Below are 20,322 nucleotides of genomic sequence, written 5' to 3' on the forward strand. Positions count from 1 at the left end.
GATGTTTTGTAGGACTTCTGGAACACATAGTCTAGTGAGTCAGTGGGTCTCACATTCTTTCCTGTTCCATAGTGGATATTCTGACTCTGCCCTACTGCTCTATATTGTGTCTTTAAAATGTGGGATATTTACAACGCGTCTTTTTAACCACATCCAGGCTTTATGAATACCAGTACAGAACCCTTATAGACCATGGACTTTGAGCTGGATGCAGTGAATGGCTGGATGAGCCTTGAGGGTGTCTGCCTTAAGAAGGTGGTGAGTGTATTTATACAGAAGAGAAGAATTTAATGTGTGAGTGACCAACTGACAATTGGTGACAGTGACCACACTATGTTCAGCACCCCATTTCCTGGAGCTCAGCCCACCATATGACTACTTTTCTTAGTTTCCCTGAAGTTCCATGAGGCCATATATATTGGATGAACTGAGAGGATGTCAAAAGAATGTTAGAAAGGGCCTCCCTGGTGGCGCAGCGGTTGAGCGCTGGGTTGCGAAGCTGCCCGCGGCCTCTGCGGCGCCGGTTCGATCCCCGGCTGCTCCCCGGCCACCGGAGGAGGGTCCCACATGGCGTGCAGACCTCTCCTGCTGCCCACTGCTCCCCTCAGCAGTGTACTTCGGTCCTTCTGCCTGCTCTGCTCCCCGCTCTGGCTCTGGTGAATTCTCTCACCCTCCCGCGCTTCTGACTGTACCCAGTGCATGTATAAAACAAAACAAACAAACAAACCAGCAAACAAATAAATAAAGCATGCCTCTATAAAAAAAAAAAAAAAGAATGTTAGAAGAAGTGATTTTTGCCACTTAGGTCTGAGACTGTGTGCAGTTGGCATTCTTTTTCCTCATTCTTTTTCTCCCCCATGCAAGAGAAAAGAAGTCCAATCCATGAGTCAATGTTTGAAAGCAAGACACACAGAAGAGCTCTCCAATACACATTAAACTGAGATATAATCAAGAAAAGAGTCTTTGCTACATCAACCCACTAAGATTTCAGGATTTATCTACTACAGAAGGAAGTGTTAATTCCCCCGATAATATATAAGGGCATTAAAAAAAATGGTAATAGAGGATCACAAGTTTAATTATTATTGATAGAACCCGGAAGACAACCACTGCTAGAGCTACAAAACTTCAAATTAATAGTGGGAATGTAAAGGATGAAAGGCTTACCAATCCTGCAAAAGCAAGTGGAACTCTATAGCTATTATAGCAGACACTGTCAGTTATAGGATACCTACCCACCATCCAATCTACCCCACCTTCTTCCTTTACCAAAAAACCTCAGTTTCCAAATTTTAAGGGAGGTAACAGAGATTTCTCAGTTTCGGGAGAGGTGAGTTTCTAAACCAACCTCAAAGGACAAATAAAATTGGCACGTGATGGATCTAGAAGTCACCAGATGCCAATAAACATAGGCAGCAGTCCCAGTAAAGGACTTTTCTTCTCCAAACAGGACAAAGGGCTTCACTCTTTGCTCTTTGACCTCTGCTCTTTCTTACTGCCTGGAAGGAGCTGCTGAAAGACTTTTGCAGCCATGAGGAAGAAAGTCCCATGCTAAGCATGAATAAGCAGAAAGATAGACAGACGTGTGCCCTTCATGAGCTTTTTGTGCAGTTGAACCAATACCACCCAGATGTTTGCCTTTTGTAGAAATATAAGGAACTTCAAGGGATAATGTTCTGTAATTATCAAATGAAATGTGGTAACACAAATATGAAAAATTTATTTCATTAAGCAATTATTAGCCATTATTCTGTTATTTACAGTCAAACACATCCCTAACTGATACAGGCAACAAACACAAAATAACACAGAAGCCCTAAACTCTAAGCATATCCACTAACACAAAAATGTGAACAGAATTAATGCCCCTATCTAAAATCAGATGTGTTAAAAATAAAATCTAGCTATGTGTTAAAGAAAACACATTTTTTCAAAAAAGATTAAAAAAAAAAAAAGAGCTAAGCAACAATAGATCATACAAAGCCAAGGGAAAAAAGCAGAAGTGGCATATCAGACAGAGCAAATTCAAGGACAAATGTGTTAAACAAGACAAAAGAACATTATGTGATGATAAAAGATGCAACCCACGAAGAAGATATAATGGTCATAAAACTATACAACATCCAACATAGCAGACAACTGCATAAAACAAAAAGTCCTGACAATAAAAGAGAATTTGAAAAATGTATGTATAGCCAAGACAGGGAGTCTTCTTATGTTTCAAAAGTTTGGTGTATCAAATAGGTTTTAAAAATTAATAATATGGAAAATTTAGATAACACAGCCAACAAATTCTATTTAGCAACTACAAAATGATTATTTCCTGAACACTGAGAATACACTTGTTTTTCTTTTGATCTTATAATTAGAAAAACTATATATATCACATACTCCAATAATAATACAAGAATAAAAAATCAGTGGGGGTTGGGCCTCCCTGGTGGCGCAGCGGTTGAGCACTGGGTTGCGAAGATACCTGCAGCCTCTGCAGCGCCAGTTCAATCCCCGGCTGCTCCCTGGCCACTGGAGGAGGGTCCCACATGACACGCAGACCTCTCCTACCGCCCGCTGCTTCCCTCAGCAGTGTACTTCGGTCCTTCTGCCTGCTCTGCTCCCCGCTCTGGCTCTGGTGAATTCTCTCACTCTCCCATGCTTCTGACTGTACCCAGTGCTTGTATAAATTAATAAATAAATCTTTAAAAAAAAAAAAGATACAAAGAGAGGCTCTATATCTTAAAAAAAAAAAAAAATCAGTGGGGGGAAATAGCCATTAAAAATCCCAAGTGTTGTATAATCAAGAAACTATATTCTAGGTAGCCCATGAATCTCAGAGGAAGTCAAAATTACCAGGGGCGCGGGGGGTGTGGGTGGGATGCTGCAGAAATTATAAGCACAAATAATGGTGAGTTCCAAAGGAAAATTGTTGGCTTAAAGAGTTTTCTTTCTGATGTCTCCATGAAAACACACCTCTCTTTTCCAAAAATAATTATAATAGAACAAAATAGCAAGAAAAAGCACTTGGGAATAAAGATAGACCTCCTCTGAGTCTACCAGACACATGCATGAAACAATTGTGTGACTGCTGAATGGCTTTTAAAATGGCTCCCCAAGCTCAAGGCCACTCTCTTAGAGAACACAGGTTCTTCTACAAGGGCCACAATGTCCCATGTATGCTGGAGTGTAATTAGCCTTGAGAAATCCACAATTCTCTACCTCCAACCCCAACTCCCTTCAGTAGTAACACGCAGCCCAATCATGTGCCGGTGGGCTTCTCTGAGCTCACTCAGAGCTCACTTTTCTCATCTGGAAAAATGACGGAGGTACTAAGAGCTTAATGGGTAAAATAAAGGGATTGGACTAAGGTACTAAGGGCAGGGATTGGTACTAAGGGCAGGGAGCAGACATAGATGTTTAGCATCTCACAGACTGTAAGTAGGAGAACCTGACTGACATGGGCAGAAAATAAGCACATGTGTGAAATGATAGGATAAAAGTAAGTGATCCCCAAGGCCCAACATCATGCCATTTTTCAAAGGGGGAAAACAGTGTGAAAACATACCCAGAAAATGTAGTTCCCCAAGTGCAAAGCAAAATCTGATTCCAAACAGGAAAAGTCAGAAGCTTTGCTGTTTTTACATGAGAAAAACCTGGAAAGCGGTAATGCTAGCCACTGGGAGAGATAGAAGTGGGATAGCAGCACCTACATCCTGCTCCCGCCCAGCAAGGCAGAGCTGGAGTTGAGACCCAGGGTCAGGTTACTCAACCAGCTGGTGGCCTTTCTCAGAAACTGTCCCACTGACCTCAAGACAGGGAGGGGGGAAAAAAAGCAAACATTGTTTGAAAATGAACAATGATATAAAATATATATAAATAAAAAAATTAAAGAAAATTAAAAAAAAAAAAAAGCCTGGGAGGGGAAGGAAGTTGGAGAGGTGGGGACACAGGAGGTGGCAGGTAGGGTCACTTGTGAAACATGGGGAGATCAGACCTGGCAGCACCCCCCAGCTGGGCCCTTGAGACAGGCAAGGCAGCTCCGTCCACAACTGACGCAGTTGCTGTGGGAGTATGGGGGCCTGAAATCACCATGCATCTTATAAACAATGATGTGCTATGGCTTCATTTACACCTTTCTTAGTAAAGAAATCATAGAATGTTAATCAAAATGTGGCATCTTAGATTTTATGAAATATAGTAGATCCCTCTCCCAAGTCTTTCAGGGGTGAGATAAACTGAGGCACTTAAAGGCCCAAGACAGTCCAGATGCAGAAGATGCACTTCATTTAAAGGTGTTCTTAGCTCTGGTTCCGCTGCCACCCTGCCCCTTGCTCCTTAGTTTCCAGAATCTGGGTCCTCTTTCTATGAGCTCCTTCAGGCTCCCCTACCAAAAACCTTTAGCTGAACCAAGAGCTCTGAGGCTCCTGAGAGGGAGATCCTGTCAGTAGCCTCCCCACCCTTCCCCCAAAGCACTGTCCACTGTGCCCAGGACAGGGCTCTGAGGAGAGCTCCAAACAGCCTGGTCCCAGAAGTCCCAGGTATCTGCTATTCCCATTCCCCAATGTTGCTATGCAATATTCGCCCTTTAGATAATCCAAGTGGACCAATGGAAAACTGTTGAAACAATAGAAAAATTCAAGAAGGTGGATGAAGAAAATCAGTGCACCCAAGTCACTCGTGAGCCCATCATGCTGGGACGGCAAGGACAGGCGTGGCTCAGAAGACAGCTCCAGGTGCAGATGCCTCTGGATGTTTAGTGACTTCTGGGTGATGTGCTGAGAACCCTAACAGTGAGGGTTTGCTGCCGGATTGATTGGCCCAATCATTTGTACAGCCAGACAAAAGAAGAAAAGATTTCTCACACTCCCTGCCGAGGATGAAAAAATGCAGAAAACAATGAAACCAGTACAAAGTGGAGTTAATATCCAAATAATAATCTGATTACAAAAGCCCATTTCAAAAAATCTAGGAAGATTAAATAAGAAATGTGAACAAAATCATTCTAAACTTGATTATATCAACAAAATCATGGATAAGAATATAAACTATCCTTATGTTTCTCATCTACAGTAGATAATATTTTATTCCTGATATAGAAAAAAAGGGCTCAAGTACATTTTTTAAATAAGTTTTAAAATAGCATGTGCTATTTAATATACATTTTCCAATAGACTCTCTTAAAACAGATGGTACCCAAAGGCTGGGGGTAGGGGGGGTGCAATAGGGAGGAGTAACAGAAGCAGATACACACCAAACAGATGCAAAGAAAAAAAGCAATATTGGTCAAACAAAAATCTAAGTGAAGCGGTCCACAGCCTCTGCAGCATGAGTTCAATCCGCGGCCAGCCAGGGAGCAACTCACATGGCGCAGCAGACCTCTCCTGACTCACCTGCTGCTCCCCTCAGCAGTGTACTTCTGTCAATCTGCCTGTTCTGCTCCCCACTCTTTCTGATGAATCCTCTCACCCCCAACACCTCTGGCCTGTACCCCAGATCTTGTATGCATAAATAAACCTTTAAAAAAAACTAAGTCAGGGCCTCCCCGGTGGCGCAGTGGTTGAACACTGGGTTGCAAAGCTGCCCGCAGCCTCTGCAGCGCCGGTTCGATCCCCGGCTGCTCCCCGGCCACCGGAGGAGGGTCCCACATGGTGCACAGACTTCTCCTGCCGCCCGCTGCTCCCCTCAGCAGTGTACTTCGGTCCTTCTGCCTGCTCTGCTCCCCACTCTGGCTCTGGTGAATTCTCTCACCCTCCCGCGCTTCTGACTGTACCCAGTGCTTGTACAAATAAATAAAAATAAATCTTTAAAAAAAAAAAAAAAAAAAAAAAACTAAGTCAAATCTTAAAATATGAAATAAGGTGTCAGAATGAGGGAAAAAGTGACAGAATTACCAGTACTTCCATATTATAAATTGTCTTCCAGATTCCACACTTATCCCAAAGCATAAGTATATTGTGATTTTTATCCTATTACTGAAGATTTTCAAGGTCTGGGGAGGGGTCACACTGCAAAGCACACAGTCTTTCACTCAAAAAAGGACTCTTAATACTTGTCCCTTCAATCCCTTCACACAGCACACATGCAGGGTCCTAGCAGACTCACCCACCTCCCCCACAGCCATACCCCAGGCCTTTTTCCAGATACAGGGATAGAAACAAGACAGTAAAATCCATGGTCTCATAACATTGTCAGGATGTTGGAGGAGACAGACCATAAACAAGCAAACTGATGGAGGAAGAGGAAGAGGAAACAGCAAATCCATAGAAACAGAAAGCAGGCCAGAGGTTGCCACAGTTCTTGGGGCAGAGGGAATGGGGAGTCATTGGTTAATGGACAAGAGCTTCCCTTTGGAGGTGATCAAAATGTACTGGAACTATATAGAGGTAGTGGCTGCAAGATAATTGAATGTACTAAACGTCACTGACATATACCGTTTCGAATGGTTAAATATGGGTATTTTACCACCAAAAATAGATACTTTTAGCTGTGGGAAGTACTGTAAAAAATGAGGCCGGTGATGTGAGGGAGAGATGGGAATGGGCTCACTGGGGTGGTGATCAGTGAAGAAGTCAACATTTAACTGCAAAGTGAATGAAGAGAAGGCACCAGCCTGGTGAGGATCTGGAAAAGAGCCTTCCACGTGGAAGGACAGAGATGGTGGAAGTTAGCTTGGAAAGTGGGCAGAGGCCAGGAAAAGCACTCAGGGTGCAATGGAAGCCAATGAGGCAGGGAGATACATGAGTTAATTCATGTGCTGGAAGGCACTTTGGCTGCTCCGCAAGGAAGGGCTGGAGGGAGGAAGACCATGAGGCAGGGGACCCCCGAAGATATGGCTGCATTAGGAACATTTGCAGGCAAGTACAGGGTTCCAGGCAGAGCTGACGTTCAAGGTCAGGACTTCCATGTCCAGAAAGGGAACACGTTGAGGCTAGGAGAGCCCAGCCTGGCAGGTACAGTTGCCATGGTTACTGAACAGTTCCTAGGAAACAGAGGGAAGGTAGATGCCCAATGACGGGGGCTGCCACCACAGCTTTCATGAGGGCATGAAACCAGGCCCACGTGGGACACCACGTCCAAGGCAACATGCACCGGGAATGGCTTAATGCTGACGCAGAGAATGCAAAGGAGGTGTCTCCCTTCAGCCCTGGGCCAAAGGCCTGTCCAGTTCACCAGATCAGCACCTTGTAGTGTTATCAGATAAGAGAATGAAGGGGTGAATGAACAACTGAACTCATGCATAGATCATTCACTGAATTGAAGTCCCCAGTACAGAAGTGAATGAACAGATAACCATGGGATGCCATCTTGACTCCATTGGATGGAGTCACTTATGAGTTATTTCTCATCAGAAGTGGGGTGACAATCTATGGGAACTTTCAGTGAGGTTAAGTTCCTGGTAAATGTAAATCTCATGGACCAGTTGGGTGTTGTTGCAACTCTTGATCATGATCCCAGGACAGGAAGCAGGCACTGTGCGTGCTGGACCCTACAGCCAGAAACTCTTCAGCCTTCTGATGCAGAGCCAGCACTCACCAACCCCCTGGCAGCCCAGGTCTTCCCCACCTCCACCCAGACCATTTTCAAAGGCAGGACTGAAGCAAAGACCTGAGATCTGAACAGGATCCCGACATGGGGTGCACACACATTACTCCACGTGTTTCCTCCTCCTTCTCATTCTCTATAAATCAGAAAATTAATTACCCAGAAAAGAGTCTTCTGCACCAGAAACCCAAATGAGTTTAATGTATAATTTATACATGAAAATGTAAATGTCAATGTGTGACAAATCACCATAAAAACATTTTTGCAGTTAAATTTTTAAGCATCTGTCTTCCTCCCAGAAGAACCACCATACAGAAGATGTGAGGACCCAGGTCTCAGGCCAGGTGGGGCTGGAAAGGCAGCCTGTCATTTTCACCAAGTAGTCATGAAACTGCCAGCACTGTTCAGTGTGGATGTCCCAGCCTTGGCACCAACCTCGCACAGCCAAGTCATCACTCTCCCCACCTGGATCCTACTGTGTCTTGTTTGAAACAAGAATTTAACACTCTGTGCTAGACCCATGGATGGAAGATGGGATGGAGTATGGTCTCACGCTCCAGTGGCTTTAAGTCCCCTGGGAGAGCCAGATGATGAATGACAATGACACCGTGGCCAGCTAGAACAGGAATGGGCCCTACTAGCCAAGCAACTGCAGAGGAGCAAGTATTTCCCTGCACCAGGAGCATCCCTAAAAGACTTCAGATGGGGACTCATCCTAAAGGAGCTTATCAGGAGAATGAAGAAGGGGGAACATTGCCACTGGCGAGAACTATGTTTGCAAAGACAGAGGCTGGAGCAAGCATGTCCAGATGGGAGCAAGTGCAGCCAGTGGCGCACAGCAGGGACTATACAGCAGAGCCTGGAGGGGATGGCAGGAGCTAGTGGGAGCTTTGCCTTGGATAGAAACCCTTGCAGATCAAGTTTGCATTCTACTCTGGAAAACAGCATGGAGACCCCATGATGAAGGGTGTTCTGGGGAGCAAAGCAGAGAGAGGATAAATAGCTTTGAAAGCTGTCAAGTGCAGCATCCACATAAATGGGATCCCCACCATATCTTGAATTCTATTGCAAGGTTTAGTAGCCTGCCTGCTTCAGGCCCTGGAGTCCTGGTCACTTTCCCGCATTCACAGGCATACCAGTCCATGAACTCGACCAGCACATGGCCACTCGACCCATATTTGGGCCCTTGCTTATTGTCTGCACATGCCCTTGCCAAGCACCTCTGTGCCCCACACTCAAGGGAGGAAGTGCACATCTTCATTACCCACTGGTTCGTCCCAGAACCACCAGTAAGAGTCAAGAATATGCCCTCTCACTCACCAGCAATCACTGACTGTATCTGAGCACAATCTGAGATGCTAATAATGGCCTCCTATAACCTGGATCTCACAAGAGACAAAGTCCACACGCCCCAATCTCCTCAGAGCCCCTGGGTAGCCTGTTTCCAGCCTGGAGGCCTACAGACCTTATCAAAATACAAAGGGTCCACCCTAATGGAACCAGGCACTCACAAGACCCAGATTTAGCCTTTATCACACCAGTGTGAAGAGCAAAGCCTGGCATGGGTAATTCTTCCACCTCCAAGGAAGCCAGCGGTTGGCTCCATGACCCCTAGCCACATACCTCGCTTGACCTTCGGGGGCCTGAGCCCCTCTGCCTGGGCCAGGTCCTCCCAAGCCTCACGCTCCCTCCAGCGCCTCAGTTGCTCCTCTCGCATTTTGTAGAAGAGTATGTGCTTCTGCACATCACTGAGCTCAGCAAGGAGCTCAGGGTCTATGTACATGTCCTGCAGGATCTGCTGCAGCATGATGCCAGCTGGGGTGCACCCACCAGAAGGAAGCCGAGCCAGGCTGCAGAAGGGCCGCCCCAAAGTCCTCCTCGCCCCAGCTTCTCACTCCAAGGTCAGCCTGGAAGCCCCTTTTCTATGCAGCCTTGATATTCTGCCCCAGCTCCCAGCCAGCAAGCAACTCATCTCTCTGCAGGGCAGCAACCGGAGGCAGGCAGCAGGAAATGAAGAGGCAGCTGGAATCCTGCAGGGGAAGCAGGCACCAGGAGCAATTGGGTCCTTCTGTGGGGCCACCAAGTGCCACGTCCCAGCAGCACTTGTGCCTTTGCCTCTCCTGCGACTCTGGGACAATGCGGAGGAGCAACGCCTCCTGCTATGCCGGGCAATGCCCAGGCCCTGTCCTGCCTGGGCTAGCAGGTGTCGAGTGATCTGTTAGTGGAAGGTAACAATGACACCAGCTGTATCGATGACACTGCCCCGGCCAGCTGGGAACTGATCTTTCCTCCGCAAGTAAGAGGAGCAGGAGGAGGCAGCTTTGCCTAATAATTCCATGTCTTTTGAGCCAATTTCAATGAGGCCAGAGGAGCAAGCCAGGAGCGTCTAGGCTCTTCAGTCTCTCATTCTACCTGCTCCAGCCTTCTCTTTTTTCCAGGACGTTAGGCATCCTAACAATGTTTTTAAAAACCTAAAGGAGGAAAGGGTTTTCCTCCTATCTGTGTCATATTCAAGGATGAAACCAAAATGCAATCATTAGGGACACCAGAAAGGGCTGTATCGTGGAAGTCTAGGACTTAAAGGAGGCAGACACCTTCCCCCCTCTCCCTACAGTGAGGTTCTAGAGCTCTGTGGGTGCGGACAGATGAACACTCAGGGGTCGATTTCAGTGGTTGCTGTTGCTCTCTTTGTCTGTTGCAGGAGTCTGAAGATGATCAAAAAGAATGAAAGTGTCTCCTCCGCATCCTGCACCTGAAGCTCCTGGCCACAGTCGGCTCCTGTATCCTACCTGGGGGACCCCCATCCTTCCTTCGACCTGCAGGATGGGTAGACACTGCTGTTGCTGAAACCAAAAGCTTGCCTTCACTGTGCTCAGTCATCCCAGCTGCCTCTGCCAGGAGCAAGGCAAGCAGAGTTCTTGGGAGGTAAGAGGCTTGCCTGCGCTGCCCCATCCATAGACGGCCACACTGGGACTACCTGGACCTAATTTTCTCATTAGATCATCGCTGGCAACTCTGAGTCTTGTGCAGTGATGTGCTCAGTGATGTGCAGGGTTTGGGACTGGAGGCTGATTGGATTAGTGGCGGGCATGTCCCTTCCCTCGAAGGAGCAAAGGTGGATCGGGCACCCAAGAAAGCTGGAAACAAGATGTGAGTGTTGCCTCTGTTCCCTCTGCCAGGAAGGAGGACTTAATCGGTTCAGAGGAGCTTTAAGCTCAGGGACAAAAAGAACTGTGGAGGGTGAGACCATCCAGCCCCACCGGTCCACACCATTCCCCTCCCGATGTGACCTTGGAGTGTCAGAGGGGAAGTTTCCCCATCCCCCCAACTCCCATCCCACCCTCTATTTTCTCCTCCCCACTTTAAACCTCTCAGGGATTCCCCCCACTGGGCATCCTTGATCCCCTCATTTTCCTAGGGGATCTTCCCCAGCCTCCTCTTGCCTCCAACCAAGTCCTTGTTGCCCTGACTGTGGCCCGGTGGGAGCACAGAGTCCAGAGAAGAGGTAACACAGGAAAGTCACAACAGGAGTCCGCCTTCTGCGGGAAGCTTCGTTCATCCTTTCTGGGGTTCCCCAGATGCCTCCAAAAGGGCAGAGGGCAGAGAATGCACTGTCCAGACAGCAGGAATGGGCAGGCCGCAGGTGGGCACGAGGTCCAGGCCTCTGGAGACGTGGGGACACTGCAGGGAGTGGATGGATGGCACGCGGCAGGAACGCCGACTTGGTGTCTCAGGAGGGATCTCGCTGGGGGAGTGGTGTCCCTGGCAGCCCCAGGTCAGTAGGGCAGGAGGCCAAGCTGCAGAACGCAGCCTGGGCAGGGGCCGAATCTGGTTTCTGCAAAGACGCAGTGGCGGCTGCCGGGCCTGGTTCGGCGCCACCTCCTGCCTGGCTCTGCAGGCCAGTCTGCGCTCGCGATCCGGAGGCCGCTCGGCCCGGCCTGGGGCGCCCCCTAGCGGCCTATCTGGGAACCGCGGGGAGCGAGCGCGCCTGCTTCTGGGAAAGACCCTGGGGGAGGAAGTCCTGCTCCCGGCGTCGGGCGCCAGGAGGCCTGGACCCCAGGGGTGCAGACTAAAGGAACCCGAGGCGGTTCCAGCAGAAGGAAAACGGAATGACTGGAAACCAGGCGTGGGGGGCCGCTGGGAAACTCGGATGTGGTTCTCTAAGCCTTTCAATTGATTTGTTTTCATTTTTCGTAAGTGGATGTGATGTGTTTAATTTTGCAGGCGAATGCAGTTCCTGCTGGAGTGGATACACGCACGCAATGTCGTGCAAGTGAGGGAAAACCACCTAAGTGTCCGTCGGGGGGGTGGGGACGGGTAGGGGGCAGAGAGGAACAGTCTGGAACATACCACGTGGCACAAAGGATGGGGTGGTCTGCCTGCTTTGGTGCTGGGAGATGCCCACAATGGAAGAAAAGCAACACGTGCTGTGCACTGTGTAACCCACTTGCTAAATTGCATATGTTTCACTGCTTTTGTGTAGTAAGAGGGAAAATAAAGGAAGAACACACACATGGTTTCTTGCTTTCTTCTTGGAAGGGAGCCACTGTAGACAATTGCACATTGTTATATACAGTGAGTAAAGCTATAGTAAAATATAAATAATTCATAGGACTGAAATAAAACTTCAAAAGTTCTAAAATGTCATCCCAAAATTGTTCTCTGGAGATCAGTGCTGGTGGGCCAGGGCCCAGCAGGTCTAGCCTTGTCCACACAGATACCCATCCACAAAGGCACCTGCGGGCAAAGTCAGACGTCCCTAGCCAGGAAGGCCTGAGTGTTGGGAAGACACACAATTTTCTAGGCTGGGGAAGAGCTTGAGTCACTTCTCAGAGCTGGCAGTGGCGCTGGTGTAGACAGAACATGAGAACATGAGGGGAGCAGCTGGAGGAGTCAGCGATTCTGCCAAAGTCTTGGAGAGAGGTGATCAGGTGTGTTTGAGGTATGTTGCCAGTGGGGACCAAGGAAAGCAGAATTGCCAGTTCTCTGGTTCTTCTGAGGAGGTGTGGGAAGATGGGGTGCCCAGGACTCCACCAGTACCTGAGAACCTGGCCTGGGAGGACCGAGCTCATTCGAGTTCTCAGTGGCTTTCTAGGCAAGGGCACTTCTCTTTTCTGCTGTTCAGCACGACTTCAAGGCCTGGTAGGGCAGGACCTGATCACCTCTCTCCAAGACTTTGGCAGACATTTCTTATTTCAGAGTCTCCTATCAGGTATCTGTTTCCACCTAAAATCCTTTTCAAACAAATCAAGTCATGTCATTTCTTTGCTCCAAACTTTGCAAAGGCTCCATTTTACTTAGAATCCCAGCCCGAGTCCTTACAGGGGCCACAAAGCCCTCCAAGATCTGCTTCACTGCCCCAGGCCCTCCCCTTTCCTGCCTCTAACAGGGGCTCCAGGTCTGCAAGCACACCAGGGCACTCCCTGCGGGGCCTCTACTAGCTGTTCACTCCTAGAACCCTCCTCAACCACCTCCTTTGAGTCTGCTCCATATTGCTGATCTCCCTTTATTCTGCTGGATTTACCCCCATTTATCACTTCCTTTGTAAAATACCATTTTACAAGTTGTGTGTCTGTTTGTCTCTCTATCCTTACCTGGTAAGAAGCACCGCAGGGCAGGTGTCCCGTCTGTGCCTAAAACACTGCCTGGTTTGCAGTAGGTACTAGATAAACATTTATTGGAAAAGATAACGAAGGATCTTTTGAGGTAGAATTGACCTGAGACCAGGCAAGCAGGGATGCTTGCCTGCACCCCTGCCCCAGAAGCCCTGCCTGCTGGGGCAGTGAAGCAGATCTTGGAGAACTGTTAATATGTCTTATAAGAGTGCTGTGCGGCAGTGGTAGGCACATGCCAAGGACTTTCTTTTTCTATCTCATTGAATTCTGAGAACTGTTCCAAGATCAATGCAACTGTCGAGGTCCCACAAGTGCTAACAGATCTAGGACTTAAATCCAGGTATTGTTGAAACTTACCAGGTTCCTGCCCTCCCACCCCCACCCTAACCCACCCCCCAAAGCTCTTATTCTCAGCTGGACAGTTCTTCCAGTGTCATGCAGCTATGCCCACATATCCCCTGGTCAAACCTGAAGGGCAGAGAGGAATTAAGTGTGCTGACTGCTCCCCAATCTGGACACAGACCATATCGCTAGCCCAGTAGGAGCCCACATCCCTGCCCACCAACTCCAGGCTGCTCTGTGCAGTGGTGAGAAGGCTGGCCAGAAGCTGTGAGCTGGCAAACCAGCCCAGAACATTAGATCGTTAGCTCCCTGCAGCGGGAGCGTCCGGAAGTGTTGGGCCTTCAAAGGAGGCTATGGCCCCTCTGCTGGCTCCCTTGGGCTAGCCTCTGCATACAGGCCTGTCCTCCTTGGCAGGTGAGGGTCACTCAGCTTCCTCTGGAGGCTCCAGGGTCAAATTCCCAGGTTGTGTTGGTTTCTGGCCAGAGGCACACTCCAAGCAAGAAACCCCCCTCCTCTTTCCCACCCCTATGGTAAAGAACTTGAACTCCAGATGACTGCGGAGGGTCCCCCGCAGACCTCAAAAGTTCCGAAAAGGGCAGACAAGTGGGTCCTTTCATTTCAGACTGGCTGGGAGCTTGAGCTGCATTACCCATGATTCAGGCAGCTCAGCACAGTGGGGACTGGCCGCTGCCGCTAGAATCTCTTCGATAATCACACTAGCAGTCACTGTGAGGATGCGCACTGAGTACTCTGGGTTTATGTTAAAACACTTTGCCCACCTCGTCTTATTTAATCCTTGAAACAACCCCTTGTGGGGTGGTATTTCCTCCATTTTACAAAAGACACTCAATGAGGTTAAGTCACTTGCCAAAGGCTATACAGCTAGTGAGCAGCAGTGTCTGGGGGCCACGTTTTAACTTTACCAAGCTCTTTCATCCGCACTCACTCATTCAGTGCTCCCAGTAACCTTGCGAGTCAATCACCCCCACCTTCTCAATGAAGAAATCGAGGCACTAAGTTTGCCTTTTTTTTTTCCCACCACAGCATAGGACCTCAAAGGAATTGGGGTCCAGGGGATCCCTCTTCTCTCTCATAATTGTGCTTTTCTAGCAGCCTGGTGGTGCAGGGAAAATGGAAGATCCCACACAGCCCCACCCTGTTCTGCTGGAAGAGCACTTGCACAGAGCCAGATCCTCATCATCCCTCCCCAACTGCCCTGGATCCACCTCTCCTATTTTGCCTGCAGCATGTTCCTGCCTCTCTGCCATCTAGACAGTTGGGGTCCACCAGAGTGATGCTGCAATTTTCCAGAAAGCAGGATCATCCCAGGGGGAGGCAGTAGTCAGGCAGTGAACTACCAGAGCCCCATCACTGGGCACCAGGGCTTTTAGAGAGATGCGGCTGCTCCTTGATGTCATCAGTGCCACACCCTACAGCTGGCAGAAGCCCACTGTGCCTGCCTGTACTTTGCAGCTCCCTCCCTGTGCCACCACGGGCAGCACTGGCTCTGAGTGCATGTCCTTACCTACACACAAGGATGGCACCCAAAAACCCTGCATTCCCATACAACCAGTCACCTCCCCAGGCAAAGTCAGAAGGCTGGACTCCCTTGCCCAGTTTGCCTCCCTGTGGAACTTGTGCTGTTGCAGATCACGGGGCTGCAGCTGCGGGGGGACGTCCTTGGGGAGGCATCACTCCCACTGCCCTTACCACCCTTGGTCACCCTGTACATCACAACACTCAGGGAACCCTGTACACACCCACCACCGCCTGGCAGTCACAAGCACGCCTCTGCCCCCAGTATCCTCTCAGTAGGTTGCCAGCCCACCTTCTTGAAGACCATCTTTCGAAATGTGTTTCCTCTGAGCCCTTTCAGGAAGTAATTCCAGTGACAGAGTACTGTGGGGGTTTATAAGTCCTGCGAAGAGCAGAAGTCCGCACCAACTATGTGTGTTCACTGAAGTGTTGCTGTCAGCTCCCCAGTGTCCACCCCCTTCCCCAGTATCTGTAAATTCCGGGCATGCGCTCTTGGTGGGATGGGCAAGCCCATGGGGTTCTGGGGTGTCTGTCCCTGAAACACTTCCCCACTAGCCATATCAGAGGCTGGAGGTATTGTCTGTGGTCCCTTCCTCTGGCTTAGGAGAGCGGGACACTGGGAGGCAGAGCAGGAAACTAGATCCTGCGGCTGGCATCAGAGCCACTCAGATCTAACCAACCTCGCCCCTGGACTTTCCAGTCTCAGGGCCAAAGGCGTCCTTCATGGTTTAGGCCAGTTTGCACTGGGTTTTCTGTTACCCGCTGTGAACCTAGTCCCGTTACAGAGCAAAGTAATTCACTCCGCCGTTCTGCAATGGCCAGTGACTGGGAAAATACACCATGGATGTACCTACCGGTGGGAAAGGAATGGCGACATGCGTTCTGTAACATTAATTGCAGAGTACTATGTAAAATATGATTCTCAATGGTATAGAAAATATGTTTGAATACACATGGACATTTTTTGGAAGGGTACTTAATAATGGTTGCCTCTGGGACACAGGAGACAGTCTTTTCACTTCACACTATATTTAGATTGTTTTTACTTATAAACAAAATTAGTTTAAAAGTTGTTTGAGGTGATAAAATTACAGTCCAAGGTGATAATTTATTCTGGTGGTTATTAAACCATGCATTTGAAACCCCTGCTAAAATATAAGCTATACAACGCAAGAAGAAATGATTGTCTCAGACCTTTGCAAGGAATTTGTACTTCAATTCCTCCAAAGCTGGAATCTCTAAAATGGGTAACTTTAGCAGAACAATGTCCACTTGGATGTATGTATCCTTAACTTTTTTTTCCTCCCAAGTTTTATCACAGTCCGCATTGTGCAGTGTCCCCTTCAGATTTCCCTGAGCCACCTTGGGAACCCCAAAAGCATTTTGAGAATGAATATGCCTTTATTGCAGCCTCTGAGGAGAGGCCAGGTCCCGTTGACTATACAAGGTCCTAGGAAAATCATAATTATACATGGCTGTTTGGATTTTTGGAGAGCACGCCCAGATGCATGAGAATGGTTCTTCAGGAGGCCCAGTCTGCCAGAGAGACCCGGGTGACACCCTCTTGGATGACAGACAAGCACATGGAAGTACCTGTACACCATGATTCATCACAGGGGACAGGTGACCACGATTTGGAGGCAGACAACCTGAAAATCCTTTGGTCCTGTGGACACAAGCACCTGCATCACCCTGGAGCTGGAGAAGCCCACCATGCAGGTCTCACAGATGTACCACTCACCAGGTACAGCTGAGGGCATCAGACCACTTGGTGACAGAGCTAAAGTACCTGAGGCCTGAGCAGGACCTTCCCAGGGTAAGAGGATGCCTTGTGGGACCCATGTAATAGCCCCTCTCCTTTCTCTAAGCCTCCACCACCCATGCTCTGAGGTTTTTGGCTAATGAGTAATCAGGTGGTCCCTGCTGCCGAGACTGAGGCCCTTCCCCTCCTTAGTCAGTCTTTGACCCAGCCTCCTCTGGCCACTTGGCTCTATGTGCATGGCCATGATACCCCAAGGGATCCCCTGCTGATGTCTCCTGGAAAGAAGGCTGTCTCCAATGGGATTGCAGAGTAGTAAGCCCAGTGCCCAGAGACAGGATCTCCAGCGCAAGGTGGAGCTGAGCTCCTTGGGAGAAATACCATGTTCTCCCATGGGTCCCCAAAGCCAAACCAAGCATCCAAATCCAGGTATGAGGCAGGAATCAGTGTTCTCTGGCTTTCTCCAAATGCCTGTTAACCTGTCAATAGAGTTCAATTAAGTGGATAACCTCAGGAAGCCTCTGCTTCTCTGGCTTGCCCTCTGCTGGTTTTGCTCAGCATGAGCTAATTCAGAATCCAAGACTGATGGGCACCAAACCTATTTTAATGGCAGGTACAGGTTCTGGGCAAGGCTTTCAGAGTTTGAACCAGTTCTTCCAAATCCCTGGCAATACCTTCCCTTTCTCCAAGTCTAAAGTTTTGGGCACAAATATGGCTTCCTCGGAGCTGTTCTTGTGATTGAAGGAGCTTACTGTTAAGTAGGTACTCTGAGCACTTCCTATGTTCCATAAAGGTTGTCTATCCATTAATTTTTATTGCTGCTCACATGGTAAAGACAAACATAGGCTTCTCGTGCACCAACCAGTGCCACTGGTTTTCCTGCCCAGCTCACAGCACTGCCCTGTGAGACCCTGGACCCTGGTAAGGGGGACAGTGGCAGGTGCAGTGGAGGCATACAAAGCACGGGGAGAGAGATCAGTGACCTGGCAAGCACGGGCCCAAGCCAAGGATTTGGAGGACAGAGTGGTCCAAAGTCAGACGTTACAGACACCCACTTGGGTCTGGTGACTGCAGAGTGGGGGCGGGTTGGGGTGATGGGTACAAGACAGCCTGGCTAAGAAGCTGCCTGGGAAAGAGGCAAGAGGGCCCAGGGAAGCTGTGGGAAGATGGGGTACATGTGATGGGGAGAGAGGCAGACACAGTGGAACCAGCAACAAAGTGGTAAAGTCCTGGGAGGAGGTGGGCAGGAGGGCACAACAGGGAGAGACTCTGAAACATCAAAGCGTGAAGGGGGAGGGATTCGGGGCAGGCCGGCCAGGACGGCAGTGGGTGGGAAGGGCCTGGGAGTGTAGCTCTCTGAGGAGGACCCTTCTCCACTGGAAATGCTCCTGTGTGCACCCCTGATCCTGGGTTTCTTTTCTACCCTCATCCAACAACTCAGTCAGCTGAGATGGTTGAAAATGGCCCAGCAGTTCTGTAAATTAATTGAAAAACAAACCCAGCTCTGAAAAAGTCACAGCTAGAATTCACCTTGAACTGGACTATGCTCTTTGGAGAGACTCTCAAAGGGCCCAGTCACCAGGTCTACCTGAATGATGGGATTGTGGCAGCTGTCCACACACCTACATGAGGGTCTGGGGCACCTGGCAAGGTACCTAGCAAGGTGGACACAGCCACTGACTCTTTCAAAAACAGGCTAGCAAGTCTAGGACATATAGCTCATGCAGTAGCAGTGCCAAGATTCCAACTCACTGTCCCCAAGCTCTTTTGTCTGGATATTGCCTGGGGCTAGGGAGAGAGAACCTAAAGTAATGTATCTTCCAGGCCTATGGAGTCAGAATCCTTCCATCTCATACTTCTAGCCGGGCAGAGCTAAGCCACAAGCCAGCTTGTCCCAGCTGTCACCTCCAAACAAAGGATAATTGAAAGTGGCACATAGAATCTAAAAAGAAAAATCACTTATGAAATTTACTTCAGATTGTGCCAGTGAAGGACTGGGCCATCTACCCTTCTGTGGTATCTATCACACCCTATCCCACTGGTTCCCTTGGCAAGTGAGTGTACCACTGAGATGTTTAATGCCAAAACACAAACAGCTAAAACAATACCTTTAATACAAAGATATATTCCATAAAAGTTTGGCCAAAAAAAAAAAAAAACCATTCTCTTCATTCCCTAGGCTACAGAGAAAATGGTAAAAAAATTATAATAACATCATGAACAGACACTACAATGAACATACACAGCACTAGAATGTACACTTCAGCAATTAAGTGAAGGTAGCACTCAATCCCTGAACAAAAAGGACAGAACTGGTACAAGACCCAGAGAAATATTAGAAAGCAGCCAAAGATGGACAAATGCCCCAGCTATCTATTCCCAGCAGGGGTTAATCAGCACATAAAAGAGACTTCATTTCCAAGAGCAAGCCCCAGAATAGCCCTGACAGGAAGGGCAGACACAGTGACCACAGATATCCCGGCCTGGCGGAGTTGCCACGAGAGGTGGTAACAAAACATGCCGAGCATCTGAACGGTCGCAGGCTGGGGTCTGCGGGTGGGCTCGGGGCCTGGCTGCACAGCTTCTCTCTCCAGGGACAGGCAAATGCCAGGCTGGCGGGCAGGCTCGTGGCAAATGTTTGTGAGAGGAGCCGTGGCCAAAGGCTTCAGGCTGGCTATCTCTGCCTAGAGCTCCTGGGGAGGGAAGGAAGAGGGGAGATCAGATTCAAGTTCCAGGGACAGTTTCAGTAGCACCAAGACTAGAAGACAATGAGTTCCAGCTAGGGAGGGTGTGGGTGTGTGCATGTTGGGGGCGCACAGAGAAGGGACACATATGTGCACCTAATGGGGTTGTTAGGGATGAAAAGGAGAAGCAATGGGGGAGTTGAGACACTCATGGGAACTGAAAGGGATGGCTTCAGTCCCAGACACTGTGTAAGGCTGCTTGGAGGAGAATGCCGGAGGAAATGAAGAAATGGTGTGAAAACATCCTTATGCTATAAATAAATTATTTACACACTGTAAGAAAAAGAGAGCCGGCTCTCAACAGAGAACCATGCCCATAGCTCCCCTTGTGCCAACAGGGCATAATGCTGCTGAGAGGGAGGGGCAGTGGGCAAGTGGCCTGAGCCCACGGCTCCAGTCCACACAGTGGCTCAGGCTACTTCACTTGGACATGGCTGAGGAGCCTGCAAACAAGCCCCAAATTGTGCAGACACCAAGGTCCTACTGGACTCAGAGGTCCACTTGCACCTCTGACTGCAAGTGTAAAACTCCCGTCCCAATTGCAGGCAGCGCCCATATGCTGCTGGGAGGTCTGTCCACACCTGCTGGCTCCTCTACCAGCGTCCTATTCACAGATGAGGCTGCCCTACAGGCCAGCACAAATGACATGAATAGTGAGGAGGCTGGGGGCGGGGGTGGGGCCCTGTAGACGCAGTTGGGCTCCAGTAGGACCAAGTCAAGCCTCGTCAAAGCCACAGTCTGCCTGTCAGTCACCATCCCACTCAAAGACATATTCTCTGTCTTCAGCACC

The 20,322-nt window shown here is 49.0% G+C and overlaps 1 protein-coding gene across 3 annotated transcripts in view; it reads right to left on the reverse strand.

Annotated features, from left to right (window-relative positions):
- SH2D4B (SH2 domain containing 4B) overlaps positions 1-9,343 on the reverse strand; it is a gene marked incomplete at both ends in the record, with an annotated part of 66,503 nt that extends 57,160 nt beyond the window's left edge. For all 3 annotated transcript variants that reach the window (XM_084245789.1, XM_084245788.1, XM_084245790.1), the window contains one exon: positions 9,160-9,343. In XM_084245789.1, coding sequence (XP_084101915.1) covers positions 9,160-9,343 — 184 coding nt within the window. The remainder of the gene's footprint in view (positions 1-9,159) is intronic.
- Positions 9,344-20,322: the final 10,979 nt, after the last annotated feature.

The sequence above is a fragment of the Talpa europaea genome (assembly GCF_964194135.1).
Source record: "Talpa europaea genome assembly, chromosome: 10".
NCBI classification, from domain to species: domain Eukaryota; kingdom Metazoa; phylum Chordata; class Mammalia; order Eulipotyphla; family Talpidae; genus Talpa; species Talpa europaea.